The 16,200-nt window shown below is 39.5% G+C and overlaps 2 protein-coding genes across 2 annotated transcripts; both read left to right on the forward strand.

Moving 5' to 3' along the window:
• Positions 1 to 3,526: 3,526 nt before the first annotated feature.
• LOC115661992 (ethylene-responsive transcription factor 1-like) lies at positions 3,527 to 7,854 on the forward strand. Its single transcript, XM_030584174.2, has 2 exons — positions 3,527 to 3,648; positions 7,152 to 7,854. The coding sequence occupies exons 1-2, from the start codon at positions 3,527 to 3,529 to the stop codon at positions 7,852 to 7,854; spliced, it is 825 nt and encodes a 274-aa protein (XP_030440034.2).
• Positions 7,855 to 11,640: 3,786 nt separating this feature from the next.
• LOC115661993 (ethylene-responsive transcription factor 2-like) lies at positions 11,641 to 12,291 on the forward strand. Its single transcript, XM_030584175.1, has one exon. The coding sequence runs from the start codon at positions 11,641 to 11,643 to the stop codon at positions 12,289 to 12,291; it is 651 nt and encodes a 216-aa protein (XP_030440035.1).
• Positions 12,292 to 16,200: the final 3,909 nt, after the last annotated feature.

Here is a 16,200-nt window from a genome sequence, read left to right on the forward strand (position 1 = left end):
TGTTAGTTATAGTACAATTGCTATTTATGCTTTCAAATTACTACTGGAGTTTCCTTTTGTGATTCTGCCATTTGCAAGGGAAAAAGTGAGGATAGCATAAGATTTAAGAGAATCCAAAAAGACACTTCCAATAGTCAAGACAATGAGCAAATATGATGGACAGATGAATAGATACTAATCAGATGAACTCTTCCAGTAGCAGCACTTCCAATCTGAACAGATTCATGCTACGAACAGAGAAAAATTTCGCAGAGAGAACATATGGTACTCAAATAAAATTCCTAAAAGAACAACCCACCTCAGTACATTAATGCTACTTCCCATGGCTTTTGATACCAAAAGAACAACCCACCTCAAGCTAAAATTCAGTGGTGAACTCATCCCAACTAGTAGATCCCGAGACAAAACCCATAGAACCCATAGCAAGCTGATCCCGACACAGACCCACAACAGGCAGTAATAGCATTACCATCAGTTCCAGCATACAAAAGAATTCATAAATCTTTGTGTTGCGTTTGGGAGCACGAAAACGCACCTTTATATTGTGTTCGCTGAGTGCCGACAACAAAAGAAAATCGGGACCACACACCTTGTCGCGTTCGCTGTAGAATCCGGAGGTCGAATCGGGTGTTGTGGGTGAATCGGGTCTTCAATTTTGACGAGCGAACGCAGGATTGGAGGAGCCGATTTGACGAAAGAACGATGCGGCTTGCGAGAAATCGTTCGATTCGACTTGAGATGGAATCGATTTGTGTTAGGGTTCTTCGAATTGGAGCGAGGATTGGGGTGAGCGTTCACTTTGGGGCAAGACACGAGGGTTCCAAGCAGACGACAACTCCAAACTCTTTCTTTTTTTAATCGCAGAAAACGCGTCGTTTTTATCTCCGGTGACCACGTCAGCGCCGGCCTCCCGCCGGTCCGGCCACGTAGGATGGCCAGAGCTGACTGGACATCCACGTAAGCATTTTCCGGGGTAAATGTGCCGGAAGGACTGAATTGGCAAATTTTTAAAAGGTTTAGGACTGAATTGGCAAAATTGAAAGGTTTAGGACTGAATTGGCCGCGTACAATAGGTTTAGGACTGAATTGACAATTTTCCCATTTTTCTTGACCTGCGACTTCTATTTTTTCGGCGTCGAAGATTCTCCCTTCCACAAAATTCCAAACACATGGTTCATGAGTTTCTTTCACTGTATCTTTGACATTATTGAAGATGCTAATTTCATTAATTTCCACTCTTTATTGTTAATTAGAAGCTGCCCGTGCAAAATTCAACAGCGTTAACCTATGCGGCATCAAATGTCCACAAATTTATCAATAATGTCCTGATCTTCTTGCTTCATTTTAAGTTTAAAAAACATAAGCGTGCATGCCGACAATTCAAGCCTGAAAAGTTTGAAACACAGCGGGCCATATATTCAAAAATATTTGGCAAGACTAATGAGAAAAAATTCAATATTATGATAATAGTTGGCACCCGAGGAGTCGAGTTTCCACGTAGATTGGCCGGGGTTTCAACAATAGAAATATTTATACTCGAAGATTCTTAGAGGTCAACAAGAGTACCTCATGAAAACATCATAAACCACCGAGTGCCATTATCTAGAACAAGAAGAAGTAAGCGACATTTTGTCTTCATTGAACCAGAACTTTTAGTGCAATATCATAAATCACCGGCACCGCCAACTGTTTTAAAAATTTAAGCTGTTAAGGCCCTGTTTGGTAACCGGCCAAATAGTGCTTGATTCTATTATTTTGTTCCTGGGAACAAACAAAGAACAGAAATCCGTTTGGTAAATTTTTTGTTCCCGGGAACAAATTTGAAACAGAATCAAGAATAAAAAAAAAGTTGATTATTAATTCCGAGAACAAGAATCAGAAACGAAAAAGAAATTTTTTTTTCTTCTTCTTCTTTCCGAGTTGGATCCTCACGGCAAGCGTGCATGCCGACAATTCAAGCCTGAAAAGTTTGAAATACAACGGGCCAGATATTCAAAAATATTTGGCAAGACGAATGAGAAAAAATTCAAGATTATGATAATAGTCGGCACCTGAGGAGTCGAGTTTCCACGTAGATTGGCCAGGGTTTCAACAATAGAAATATTTATACTCGAAGATTCTTAGAGGTCAACAAGAGTACCTCATGAAAACATCATAAACCATCGAGTGCCATTATCTAGAACAAGAAGAAGTAAGCGACATTTTGTCTTCATTGAACCAGAACTTTTAGTGCAATATCATAAATCACCGGGCACCGCTAACTGTTTTAAAAATTTAAGTTGTTAAGACCCTGTTTGGTAACTGGCCAAACGGTGCTTGATTCTATTCTTTTGTTCCCTGGAACAAATAAAGAATATAAATCCATTTGGTAAATTTTTTGTTCCCGGGAACAAATTTGGAACAGAATCAAGAATAAAAACAAAAGTTGATTATTAATTCCAGGAACAAGAATCAAAAACGAAAAAGAAAATTTTTTTTCTTCTTCTTTCCGGGTTGGACCCTCACGGGTTGGGTGAGGTCTGCCTCGCCGGATCTGACAAGGGCTTTGCAGCCTAGGCGAGGGTTGCCCTCATTGGGCCAGATCCGGTGAGGGCTGGCGGCGAGGGTCCAGCCCTCGCCAAAGCCGGCGAGGGCATCGCGGCCCTCGCCGGCCATGGGCCAAGGAAGGAGAAGAAGAAAAAAAGAAAAGAAAAAACAAAGGAAAAATATCGGATTTAATTATGGAAAATGAGGACCATATGGTGATTAAATACTAACTCAACTTCAAATAAAGAATTATTTTTTCAAAAAATGTCAAAATGTTGATCGTCCTTTACAATAAAGATTTGAAATATACAGTCATGTGATTCCATCTTGGCTCTCGCGGCATTACAAATTTATTATATATTAACAAGTATTGAGTGAAATCTTATACGAATAGAGTGTATTGATATTGCGACACACGAATTGCAAGAGCACATGTTTTCTTTGGACTTTGGTATTGATTTATTATAGAAGTATATTATATGCTGATATATGTAGCATGTGCTTATTAATGTTATCATTTCTTATGATTAATCACCCTTGATCCTCATTATTGCCGGCCCCGCTACTCCCCTCTAAGGATGCTTGTAGACCCAACTCCGGTAATTACTTTCTGTCTCTTCTTGTGGCATTTTTCTTGGCTAATTCAAATGAATGAATGAATTCTCTAATGAATTTCGCATGCTTAATTAACTAGATAATGAGATACTCAACTTATAGCCAAACTGCTCTATAAACTTAATACAGCAGAGAGCATATCAATCACATGCAAGGATGAGACAATGAAGAAAAGAAACAAAAGGGATCACCCACAACGATATGCAGACAGATTACTTCACTTCATTGACTGTTCTCCCCTCAGCAAGTATCTAAAAAACCCTTAGCTAGATCCAAAACCCACGTTCAATGGGAGGTTAAAGAAACCATTTTTGATGTTCAGTTTCAAGGATGGGTCGAAGAGGAACACGTAAAGAACTCCCCCACGCAGTGCACATGCAGATAAATGAAGTTATCCAGAGCCTTCTTTAGCAAAGAAAAGCCCATTTTCACGTACGGACCTGCTGTTCTCGAAGAGATCTTCTTGGAAATGGTGTTCACGTTCTCAAAGTACAGTGATCCCAGTCTGTATTTTTGTATCTGCGGACTGTGTTGGTCACGTGTATTTCTAGGGTTTGGGACAGTATCTTATTTGCAACATTAATTATACCATCAAAATAATGCTTGATCAACACGATGTTTATTCTCCTTTTAATTGCAAAGCAACAAAGAAAACTACATATTAAATCAAGGAAATTGCAGCCAGATGCACGCTGCCTGTACATTAGTAGTTTTATCCCACACAAAAACGTTTGCTTTTATTCCAATCAGAAATTGTTTTTTTCCTTTAGATTCCGCGTCTCGAAATAATAGAAAAGAAGAAAATTAATTTCAGCACACCAATTAGAGTTTTCTTCTAATCACTCAATTGCTAGTGACTAGTTAGTTGATTAATTGGTAAAAGTTAAGGAGAAGTTGTTTGACAGTTCACCCTTCACCCAACTAATCATGTTGGGAGCACGGAATTTTGTAAGGATTTTATTAAAATATTCTTCTTTGAAAGAAAATGGAAGAACCCACGATTTAGTCAGTGTTTCGTGATTGTTTGACTGGACAGCCATGGTGGATCCAAAAACATGTAATAAGACAACTGACAAGAGCGACGTTCACAAAAGAAACGTGGGGTGTCAAAAAACGACAAGCGATCAATTTCTTCAGGAGATGTACGTACATACAAACATACATACTGGAGTATCTATGCCACGCATGGACTTAATTATAGGACACGATATTATTATGTATGAAATACCCGAATGATTTTTAGGAACTTGTTAATATTGGGTTTAAATCTATCGGTAGCATAGTGTACTTTTGATATGCTTTGTTTATATTTTCGTTGTCCTCATATTTGTACGGAACCAGTTGGCTTAGTGTATTAGTGAACGGACACAATTTTATAATGTTGTATATAGATACAAGATAATATATATGTATATATTATACTATATTTGTGTATTGACAACAAGGCTCGCATTAGAAACAAATTTTTTTTTTAAAATTTCCCGACGGAGGAGTTAGATCCTAAGATTAAACTCTACATAAATTTGACCATGTTACACAAAATTTCACAAGGACCCAGGTTCTATTTTTAATATAAATTCCAGATTAATTACACGTCCATTATCATGACATATTTGGTGTTCCAATGAGATTAAAATAAGCTGTCCACGTCAAAATCGATCAACAATGTTTTGTTTAACTGAGAGTTAACTGGCTCGTGTGAAAGCACAAGTCAAAACACTGGAGCGACATGATTTAAGCACGCGTGATAATAACCAAAGCTGGGCCCTTTTGACATTGCATCCATATCACTGGCTTTAATTACAAATTAATACTTTAATTAGAGGTGTTAATCCAGTAATTTACACCGTCTCTTGTCGTCCTCGTCACGGAGTTAGATGTTTTAATTTATCAAGATCTACTGAACTCTGACAACCGCAAAAGATGGAGGAACTCCGCCATACAAAATGGAGAAAAGAGCATATACCACATAATAAATAAGATATAGTTGAAAATGGTCCATGTGAGAAATAATTTGATTAAAAAGTGAAGGACTATAACGTGTCTTTCGAGCTAGGTTCCGAAAATGGAACCTCCAACTATTAAAATTGAAATAATTTTTTTTATTTTCTTTTTTTTTTATCAATAAAGATTAAAAAAAGAAAGAAAGAACCTATAACAATGCTGTGCATTATTTCTGCTTTCGGGGTTAGTACTGCCCTTTTTTTTTAAATCAGAAAGTACGGCCCTTAAAATATAACATTTTACAGAATCGTTATTAGATGAATGAAACGTGAGAAAACCCGATTAGTTATTACCTAAGTTCAAATGCACTTGAGCAATTATGTGGTGCTTATTTTTTTCCCCTTTACACGAACATTTAATTTCTCACAAGAAAATGGTGAGTCTTTAAATGGATATGAATAACCATATAATCGGAAATGCAAAAATGAGAATTTAATTTCTCACAAGAAAATGGCGAGTCTTTATATGAATATGAATATGAATAACCGTGTAAGCAGAAATGCAAAAAACGAGGGTAGATTTTGTGACTGCGTACATTATTCGAGATAAATCAATGAAGATTGATTCGTTGACTACTCGACCATGAGATGATTTTGATAATGTTCGAGATAAAAATATAGTGTGAAGTTGGTCCGAGAGAGAGAGAGAGAGAGAGAGAGAGAGAGAGAGAGAGAGAGAGAGAGAGAGAGAGAGAGAGAGAGAGAGAGAGAGAGAGAGAGAGAGAGAGAGAGAGAGAGAGAGAGAGAGAGAGAGAGAGAGAGAGAGAGAGAGAGTGTTAGGCTAAGTGGTAATTTTTTTATTAACTGATATGCACAAACCACACATAACTGATTGTGTATAAGGTTGAGACAAGAGATGGAAACAAACTGAGGGAAGATGTCCATCACCCTTTTATAGAGGGATCACATTGGACACTTCATTTCAATTTTACCACTGTTTTATAAATTAATAGACTTACATTATGCTAGATTTATGGAGATTGTTTTACAAATTTGGTTTGAGTCCTTTTAAGTAAGTTGACCATATTTGAGAACCAATCACAGTCTAACATATCACTAAGCAAACTAATTTTGTAGACTAGATGTAGCAAGTCTAGCATTTCTCTAGATTTTTTTTTTTGCACAATTCCCAGCATGTCTCAATTCGAATAATCGCTCAACATATAAAGATTTGAGTGACCTAAAATAGTTGCACGCTCACATGAGAAGAAGAAATTACCAAAGAAATCACGTGGAACAATAATGAACACTAGAGATTTATGTGCTTTTATCCGAGTGTAGGCACCTATCCCACGAGGAGAACTAGCTGCCAAGAAATCCCTATGAATCCGGATAATACATAGTTTACACTCGCTCAATCGCTCAAGTGTTTCCCAACCCTAAATTATAACCAAAGCAAACTCATAAATGTTTTATATCACAATCCCTCACAACGAATTACCGATAAAACTCACTGATAGAAAACCCTACATTTTTCTTGTTTGCTCTAATATGCTAAAACCAAAATCTACCTCTTATATATATTTGTATTAAAGAAAGGATACCCTTTTTAACTGACTCAAATTAGGAATTCAACTCCAGTAAAGATTTTTAGCTTCATTTGTTAGGTCAAGCGAAAGTCCGATCTAGACTTTCCTAATTTAAATTACACGATCAGGCTTTGAATCAGGTTTCGTTCATGAATTCAAATTCGATATATTGTTAATCACTATATATTATAGTCATCGCCGTCGCCATCATATGTTAAAACAAAGTGAAGCTTTCAGTGAAAGACTCGAAAACCTACCTGTATGTACTCCACGCCACAGTGATCAGAAAAAGCAACCAAACTGCACATATAATACTAATAAACAAGTTGAAGTACAAATTTAAGAAAGGACTTTTATTAACTCCCGATTAATTGCGTTTATATATAATGTCAAGCGTCAACCCTCGCCACCCAAGAACATCATAGTACGCAGAAAACCCTAATCAGTCCCTAACCTCGCATTACCGTCCGCTATTCAGGATCAACATTTACACAACAAGTTCCACAATATCAGAATCAGATGTTGCTCTTTTAGAGTGCATTCGTCAGCATCTTCTTGACGATGACGACTTTGAAACCCCTGTGAAAATCGATGAAAATGATCGATTCCATTGCCCAGATTCAAGTTTCAACACATTCCCGTCGCTGGAGACAACAATGTCCTTCGAAGCAAATGATACAGACGTGGACGTCTATCCCGATCCCCTGAAAGACGCCATGGGATTGGAATCACCCAGCTTGTTGAATGAGCAAACGATCGAGGATCATGGACACGTTGAAGCAAATGAGGCCATGCCTGCGGTGATGCGTGAGTGTGATGCCCGGCCTGGAGGGTGTCTCTACCGGGGAGTGAGGAGGCGGCCGTGGGGGACGTATGCGGCGGAGATTCGGGACCCGAAGAAGAACGGCACAAGGAGGTGGCTCGGGACCTACGAGACGCCACAGGAGGCTGCGTTGGCTTATGACTGTGCTGCGTTTGCGATGCGTGGGGCCAAGGCCAGGCTAAATTTCCCTCACTTGATCGGTTGTGATGAGGTGGAGCCGGTGAGGGTCACTCGGAAGCGGCACCACTCACCTGAGGCTGAGATCGGCTTGCTGGATCCGACAGGGAGAAAGGAGGACTTGACTGGCTCGGCTGGCGACCCCGACGAGCTTAATGGCTATATCCTGTCGTTCCAATAGAGTGGAACTTGAAATGGACGAAATTGACAGTTTTGTGTGATGATTTTTAGTCATTGTGTTTTGAACATGCGTCAAGTGTATAATTTTCGCATAAAAGAAGCACACGAAAAACTCATTTATGCGTGATTTACTAATTTTTGTTTCTTCAGGGAGCAAAAACAAATTAGATGAAATTCCGACGGGGGTTTAGTCAAATTTTCTGGGGAGAAAATTGACAAGTGCTGCTGCTGAACTGTAATTTTCCATGCTATCATACTAAAAAATTTGCACTTTACAGTGCTTTGAGTCGCCACCTAAGAAAATCATACATATGAGAAGATATGCGTTCGTTTATGCTCTTTTTGGAAAAGATGGGAATTGGAAAAAGAAAATTGAGAGGTGGAGATATAGAAAATGGAATGAACTTTAAAATTTTTGCTCTACTACATACAACTGTTTCTTTGAGGAATGTCGAAACTAGGGTTGATTTTGACGGTGTAATTTATTCAAGATAAATCAATCAAGATTGGTTCGTTGACTATTCGACCGTGAGTTGATTCCGATTATGTTCAAATAGCGTCTATATCAAAAAGAGGGAAATTTAAACTCAATTGGCCAATGAACCTACTCATTTATTTAGGAACATAGAAAATCTTAGGTTAAGCATATGGGGCACTTCACTCAATCGCGCATTAAAATTCAAGCTCGGTCAGCTCAAGTCAAGTAAAGAATAGTCAAAAGTGTGGACTGCCCTTCCTTTTGGAGTAATAAAACGACTTAACAATGTATTGACTCCTCGAAATTGCTCAAACTTCCTTTTTTTGGCCACAACAGCAGAAAGTAACGATCAATTTTCATTGGATCAGACAAGAGAAATCAATCAAATCAACATGAATGTTTTCTTGGACAAACCGCATGTTAATGCTCCGTTTGTTTCACGAAAAATGAATGATTTGAAAAATATTTTTCTAAAAATAATAGCTTACGTTGCTCGAAATAATTAGACAATAAAAAATGTTTTCATTATTAAACTGCCTAAATATTTTCGTGGATAGTGAAAATATTTTTTGTTCATTCATAATTATAAGGGATATAAGTTATTATTTTTACGAAAATATTTTTCAAATCATTCATTTTTCGCGAAACAAACGAAACCTAATTGCCAAAAGTCTTTCCTACTGAGAGAAGTTTTCAATCGTCATCGGTTTCCTTCTTTCTTTGATTTGATGCCTGTGCTCCAAATCCTGAATGAATCCTCGGTTCAGTATCAAGTTCTTGTTGGAGTCTCAATTTAGATTAAGTTGCCTGAAGAGACTCTTCAAAACTCGATTGTGAACACGATTTAATGTGCGAATCATCAGTAATTTCAACAAAATAAATTGATTGTATCTGATGATGCTAGCCTTAATCTATCAAAAAGAGAAGAATTGAATCATCAGTCTATGTATTATGATGTTCCAATCTAATGAACATATGTAGCTGTTGGTAAGACTTGAGAATCCTCCAAATGAATTTTGATTTCTCGAGTTGAGTCAAGCTGGATCGATAAAACCCTAGGCCAGATCCCAAATTAAAAGCCTCCTAGAAACCGGGGGGGGGGGGGGGGGGGGTGGCGGCGGCGGCGGCGGCGGCGGCGGCGGTGGCGGTGGTTAATTTTGTGTATGTGCATATATGATTTTTTTATAAGTATATGTAACAGGGGACACATATGTAATTCTGTATTAGAATTAAATTCATACAGAGAGATAAAAATAAAGTAAAGGAAGAGACCCCCTGTTCCATCTTTTAGATGGATCATTGTCTTAGACACTCCTTTAAAGTTTACTATACTTCTTTAGGAGATCCATTTTCCCTCCATCTTCATAGTATCCCTCACGGTAAATATAATTTTAAGCTAAAACAACTTTTGAAAAATGAATATTTACTTTCAACTTTTGAAAACAGAAGGCTAATAATTTCTTTCACAAAAAAAAAGAAAAAAAAAGAGGGAAAAAAAGCCCGACACGAATATCTTCAGTAATTTCACGTTTTTTAGGTGACAAAACTTTGGAAGGAATTTCCAAGAGACTTTAGTCTAATTTGGAGGCAAAAATTTGACAAAATGATGCTTCTGAACAATTTTGCACTCCTTTTAATCGCCACTAACATGATCACCTAGCTATGTGCATCACATTAACAACATATATATGGGAAAATTCAAAAAAGGGGTCCGAAGTGGAGTCATTTTTCTCAAATAAAGGTCTGAAGTGAACCTTATCTCAAATAAGGATCTGAATTGCCCTTATTTTCTCAAATAAAGGTATGAAGTGAATCCTATCTCAAATAAGGCATGAGGTAGCCATATCGATCTCAAATAAGGACCTCACCTCACTGGCTAAAGGGTATTTTAGTCTTTTTACTTTTTTTAAATTTTTTTTCTTTTTTTTTCCTTTTCTTTTTTATTTTCCTCTCTTCCCTCCGTCGGCCATTGCCGGGGTCGGCGGAGGTCGCTGGCCTCAGGCGGAGGCCGCCCTCGCCTGGGCAGGCAAGGGTTGACCTCGCCGGCGTTTGGCGAGGGCCGCCCTTGCCTGGCTTGGCGAGGGCCGCCCTTGCCTGGCTTGGCGAGGGCCGCCCTTGCCTGGCTTGGCGAGGGTCACCCTTGCCCACCCAACCGAGGTGAGGCGACCCTCGCTTGACGCTGGTGAGGGCAACCCAGTCGTCGCCATAGGGCGAGGGTTGCCTCGCTTGGGCTGGGCGGGCAAGAGCGACCCAAGCCAGCTCAGGCGAGGGTGGCCCTTGCCCGACGCCGATGAGGGTGAGGGTTGCCCTCGTCGGATTTGGTGAGGGTCGCCCTCACCCGCCCAGCCCAAGCGAGGTGACCCTTGCCTGACGCCGGCAAGGGCAGCCTTCGCTTGAGGCCGTCGCCGGCCAGGCGCAGTGACCACTGGGGAAGAAGAAAAAAGGGAAAAGAAAAAAGAAAAGGAAAAGAAAAGAAAAGAAAAAGAAAAAGAAAGTAAAAAAAATAAAAAATATATATAATTATAATTTTTTTTACTAAAATACCCCTTCTCCAGCGACATAATAGTCACCGACCGGCCAAAGGTCTTTATTTGAGACGATTTGGCCACTTCATACCCTTATTTGAGACAATATCCACTTCAAACCCTTATTTGAGAAAATACTCCATTTCGAGCTCTTTTTTGAAATTTTTCCTATATATATATATATAATGATATAACTGTTCACTTAACTGTTTTCGATTATGCTTGATTTACTGAGATTGGTCTGCAAATTTGATTCATCATATGAGGCCTTTCAAATAAGCGAGCCGCATTCAAGAACCAATCACAGTCTGACATATATGTGGGTAAACAAATTTTGGTAAACTAGACTTGATAAGCCTAGCATTTCTCTTGATTTTTTGGTTACTGTACCCACAACGTCTTATCTTTGAATAATCGTTCCACTGAAGATGATATAAGGAATCAAAAGTGGTTTCACACTTACTGTTTTTTCTTGAAATGATATACATCAATGTCGTCATCATTTGTTAAAAAAGAGTGAATCTTCAACGAAACACTCAATGACCTACCTGTACATACTCCACGCCAGAATGACTAGAAAAAAGCAACCGTGTGACATATATAATAATACTAATAAACAAGATGAAGTACCGATTTGAAGGACTTCAAAAAAAAGTAACTCCCCCATGAAGTTCGTTTATATATACCTTCAGGCGTCAACTCTCGCCACCCAAGAACAGCTTAGTACGCACAAAACCCTAATCAGTCCCTAACCTCGTATCCTTCTCCTCCGCTCAGGATCAGCATGTCCACAAGAAGCTCAGCAATATCAGACTCAGATGCTGCTCTTTTAGAGTGCATCCGCCAGCATCTTCTCAACGATGACAAGCTCGAAACCCTACCGAAAATTGCACAAGATGTTCAATTCCATTGCCCAGATTCAAGTTTCGACATAGTTCTCTCGCCGGCGACAACATTTTGGTTGGAAGCGAGTGATTACGACGTGGACGTCCGTCAGAACCCCCCGAAGGACACTGTAGGGTTGGAATCGCCCAGCTCGTCGAATGAGCGATCGGTCGTGGGTTACGGACACGTCGAAGTGAATGAGGCCGTGCCTGGAGGGTGTCACTACCGGGGAGTGAGGAGGCGGCCGTGGGGGAAGTATGCAGCAGAGATCCGGGATTCGAAGAAGAATGGTGCGAGGAGGTGGCTCGGGACTTACGAGACGCCGCAGGAGGCCGCATTGGCTTATGACCGGGCTGCGTTCTCGATGCGGGGGGCCCAGGCCCGGCTGAATTTCCCGCACTTGATCGGTTGCGCCGAGGTGGAGCCGGTGAGGGTGACTCGGAAGCGCTCACCTGAGGCCGAGAGCAGTTCGCGGGATCCGAATTGGAGAAAGGAGGATTTGATCGGCTCGGCCCGCGACCCCGTCGAGCTTTTTGGCTATGTCCTGTAGTTTCAATAGAGTGAGACTTGAGATGAACAGAATCGAGAGGTATTGTATGATGAATTTTAGTCCTTCTGTTATGAACATGTGTCTAGTGTATACATGATTTCTCTGGAGAATTGGCTATGTATAAATTAGGGGTGAGCATCGGTACAGGGTCGACCCTGGACCAACCCTGGACCGGCCCAACCTGGCCAGTCCTAGTCCGGTTCCTAAGGGGTCTGAGTCGGTCCTTGGTCCTGGGATCCTTGGACCCTGCACTGTATGGGTTGGTTCTCGGTCCTGAGAGTTTAGGGTTTGTCCAACCCGAACCAACCCTGTATGTATTAAATATTATTATATATAATATATATTATACATTATATGCTTTTATCTACTCTAAACCCTAACGTCTCCTTTTCTATTGTCTTCTTTCTTATGCAGTTCAGTTTGCCGTATAAACAGAAAGTATAAAGAAACCCAGCTCTATTTCGACAAAAAAAAATAGAAAACCTCTTCGCTCGTCTCTGCCTATCTCGATCGCCTCGCCTGGCTTGCCTATGTTCGTTTGCCTCGCCGCTTGCCTCTCTTTGCTTGCCTCACTCGCCTTACTGCTCACCTATGTTCACTCGCCTCTCCACTCACCTTACGAACGCAACTCAGTTGGACAAACATACTTTGCTAAGTATTAATTATGTGTGTTGTTTATTTTGTTTTTAGGTGTTCGGAAGTTGAAGCGATCATTTGAGAATGAACAAGATATGAAGTTATATAATTCATGGTTTATATTACGTATTTTGAACTTCTTATGGTTTAATTGTATGTCACGTGTTCATTTTCTTGGTTTGTTGCTTTTAACAAGTGTGAATTTTATGTTGTTATGTACTGGTGTTCATAATTTGGTGTTCATAATTTGATTACTCAATGTCACATTATTGATAGATATGTAATTTGAAATAGTATGTCTGTTTTTTCAACGAATACAAAAAATGAAAAAAAAAATAATCGATTAGTCCCGGATTGACCCTGAAACTGAACTGGACCCAAAGGGTCAGTCCGGTCCTCAGTCTCAGGCTCAATAGGGTCGGTCCTCAGTCCCAAAAATTAGGGACCAATACTGTGTGAGTTGGTCCTTGGGTTAGGTGTTAGACCGGCTTAATCCGGACCATGCTCTCCCCTAGTATAAACTATCAAAATTGAGAGCTTAATCGCTATGTTCTTTCTCTGGAGATTTGGAAATGAAATTCTATGATTTCTTCCCCAAAAAAAGAAATTGGAATACGAAAAACTAATTTATGTCTGACTGTAGTGTTTTTTGTAATTTTACTTTTTTAGGGGTCAAAAGCTAATTATAAGAAATTTCGACGAGGACTCAGTCAAATTTTCTAAGAAGAAAATTGACAAGTTTTGCTGCTGATCAGTAATTTTCCATGACTAAGGTAATCATAAATAAGAGAAGAAACGTGTTCATTTACATTCTGCTTGGTTCGACCAAAAAAAAAAATTACTCTGTTTGGAAAAGATGGGAATTGGGAAAAAAAGTTGAGAAGTGGAGATATAGAAAATGGAAAAAATTTTAAAAAAATTTCGAAACAAATGTTTTAAAATTTTATTCTATTGTTACCCCACTTCCCAGTGTCCCGCTCCCCATCTTTTCCAAACAGACAATTAATATCCCAACCGCGTTTCTTCAGGATTAAGTAAACCAAAATATTTCTTTTTCGTTAAAAGTTAATATATTATCTAATTCAAAATATTATGAGGAAATTTTATGTGAATCTACCTGTCAATTGTTTGAGATAATTTGGAGATTCTCCAAATCTCCTTTAATTATGCATACTTGTCGTAATTGATATTGTAATATCTTATTATATTATATAGTAACATGATAAAGCCTACAAATAATTAATGTGCTTGCAAATGGAAATTATACAATTCACTTTCGCATTTTCTTTTTATCTTGGTATAGGAGCTATTCCCCGTCTGAGAAGCGTCCATTCGTTTTGTCATTTTGTCAAACGCGGTGTTGATTCCATATTTTATGTTGCTTCTTCTGAAAAAATCAACACCACCGTTAGACTCGCCATCCTCAGATCGTGAAATCCCGCTGCATTACGCCGTCACACACCTCCATGCACCGCAACATCAAGGATCAAGTTGATCTCATGTGCTTTACACGCCAGCAGTTTTCAGCGTTGGCCACGATAAGTCAAGTCATCCAACATGTTATCTGACATGTCACTAGCCACATCAATCTCAATCGCGTATGAGCCACATTAGTAGTAGCCAACCTGTTGTCTAGTACTCTGAACACGTCAGTCAATTCGCTCTTCAGCAGATCGAACCGGTTTACTGTTATGTTGGTGTGGTTCATTCCATTATTCACGGATTGGTTCTTGGAGATTTGGGACTGGTACTGGAGGTATTTTTTCGTGTTGAGTGTATTTCTGGCCTTAATTTCTCCATATCTGTCCTCAATGGTGCTGTTTTCTTCACCTTCATTATCCATTCTACTATTGTTCACCGGTAAAGTACATATAATGGAGATAAAATCCAAGTTCAATGAAGGAAAAAAACAAATTATTTTACTGTTTAGTTTCAAGGATGGGTCAAAGAGTATTGAATTATTTTGAAAATACGGTGATCCTCAACATTTTTGTATCTCTAGACTGTCAGTCAGGTGTATTTCTAGGGTTGGGCCAATATCTTATTTGCAACATTAATTATGAAATAATGCTTGATCAACACGATATTTATTCTCCTTTTCATTGCAAAGCAACAAGAAAACTATCATTAAATCAAAGAAATTGCAGCCACATCCACTATTTAATAAATTAGGTTATCCCACACCAAAAACGTTGTCCTTTTAATGTCAGTCGCTAGCAAATTGTCTTTTCTTCCTATAAAAAATTGGCTATTTCTTTACCAGACATAAAAAAATGATTTTAGTAATACCCATTAAAGATTCCTTCCTATCTTTCGAAGGCACCGTCCATCAAACAAATCATTAAGGAACACAAATATTTTTTTAAGGATTTCGTTAAAATATTTTTCTTTAAAAGAAAATGGAACAATTCATGATATACTCAATACTTCATGATTGTTTGAGTGGACAGTCACGGTGGTTCCAAGACAACGTAAATGTATATACATTACCTTAAGACAATTAACAACAAAAATTCCCAGAGAAAGATGGAATGTCAAAAAACTACATGATAATACAATTTTTTTGTGATTTTAACTCTCAAAGGTGAGGAAAATTTCCAAAAAATCATAAACTTTTTGAAATTTTGCCAATTTAATCATAAACCTTTCAATTTTGCTAATTTGCCAATTGCATCCATCTGACCAATTTGTTCAGAATTCGCTGAGGTGGACGCTGATCGTTCTACGTGACATGACTGGGCGGGCAAGCCTCGCTTGGGCAAGGGTCGCCGCTGCCTTCCACGGGTGAGGCTCGGCCGAGCAAGGGTAAGTCCTAGCAAGGCCGACCTTTGCCTAGGCTAGGGCGGCTTCACTGAGCATCGCCTAGGTGAAGGAGATGTCCGACGAGGATCGGCAGTGCCAAATCTGGCCTGGGCAAAGGCGAGCCCTAGCGAGGGCTCCCCTTGCTAGATCGAGTGAGGCTGGGCGTCACCTAGGGCAGGGTGGCCTTGTTGGGCGTCACCCTCTCCTGGTTGGGCCTTGCTTGTGGCGGCGATGGCCGAGCGAGGGAGACCCTTGCCTGGGCGAGGCCAACTTGCTCACCCGTCGCCTGTCGCCGGTCCTTGGCCAAAGGAAGAAGAAGAAAGGAAAAAAGAGAGAGAAAGAAACAAAGACAAAAGACAAAGTAATAAAAAATTGAAAAAACATTAAATATTATAAAAAATTGTCCATCCATGGGATGCCCAGCATCCACGTCTAATTCCGGCCAGAATTGGTCAGATGGATTGAATTGGC

Source organism: Syzygium oleosum, unplaced genomic scaffold (assembly GCF_021117445.2).
Source record: "Syzygium oleosum isolate NSW1041296 unplaced genomic scaffold, Sole_v2.1 Sole_v2.14, whole genome shotgun sequence".
NCBI lineage: Eukaryota > Viridiplantae > Streptophyta > Magnoliopsida > Myrtales > Myrtaceae > Syzygium > Syzygium oleosum.

Bases quoted from the DNA above. Each gene is read 5' to 3' on its own strand.
- LOC115661992 (XM_030584174.2), top strand. From the start codon at position 3,527: ATGAAGTTATCCAGAGCCTTCTTTAGCAAAGAAAAGCCCATTTTCACG. The intron at 3,649-7,151 runs GTATTTTTGTAT...TCCGCTATTCAG, and splicing joins AAGTACAGTGATCCCAGTCT to GATCAACATTTACACAACAA.
- LOC115661993 (XM_030584175.1), top strand. From the start codon at position 11,641: ATGTCCACAAGAAGCTCAGCAATATCAGACTCAGATGCTGCTCTTTTA.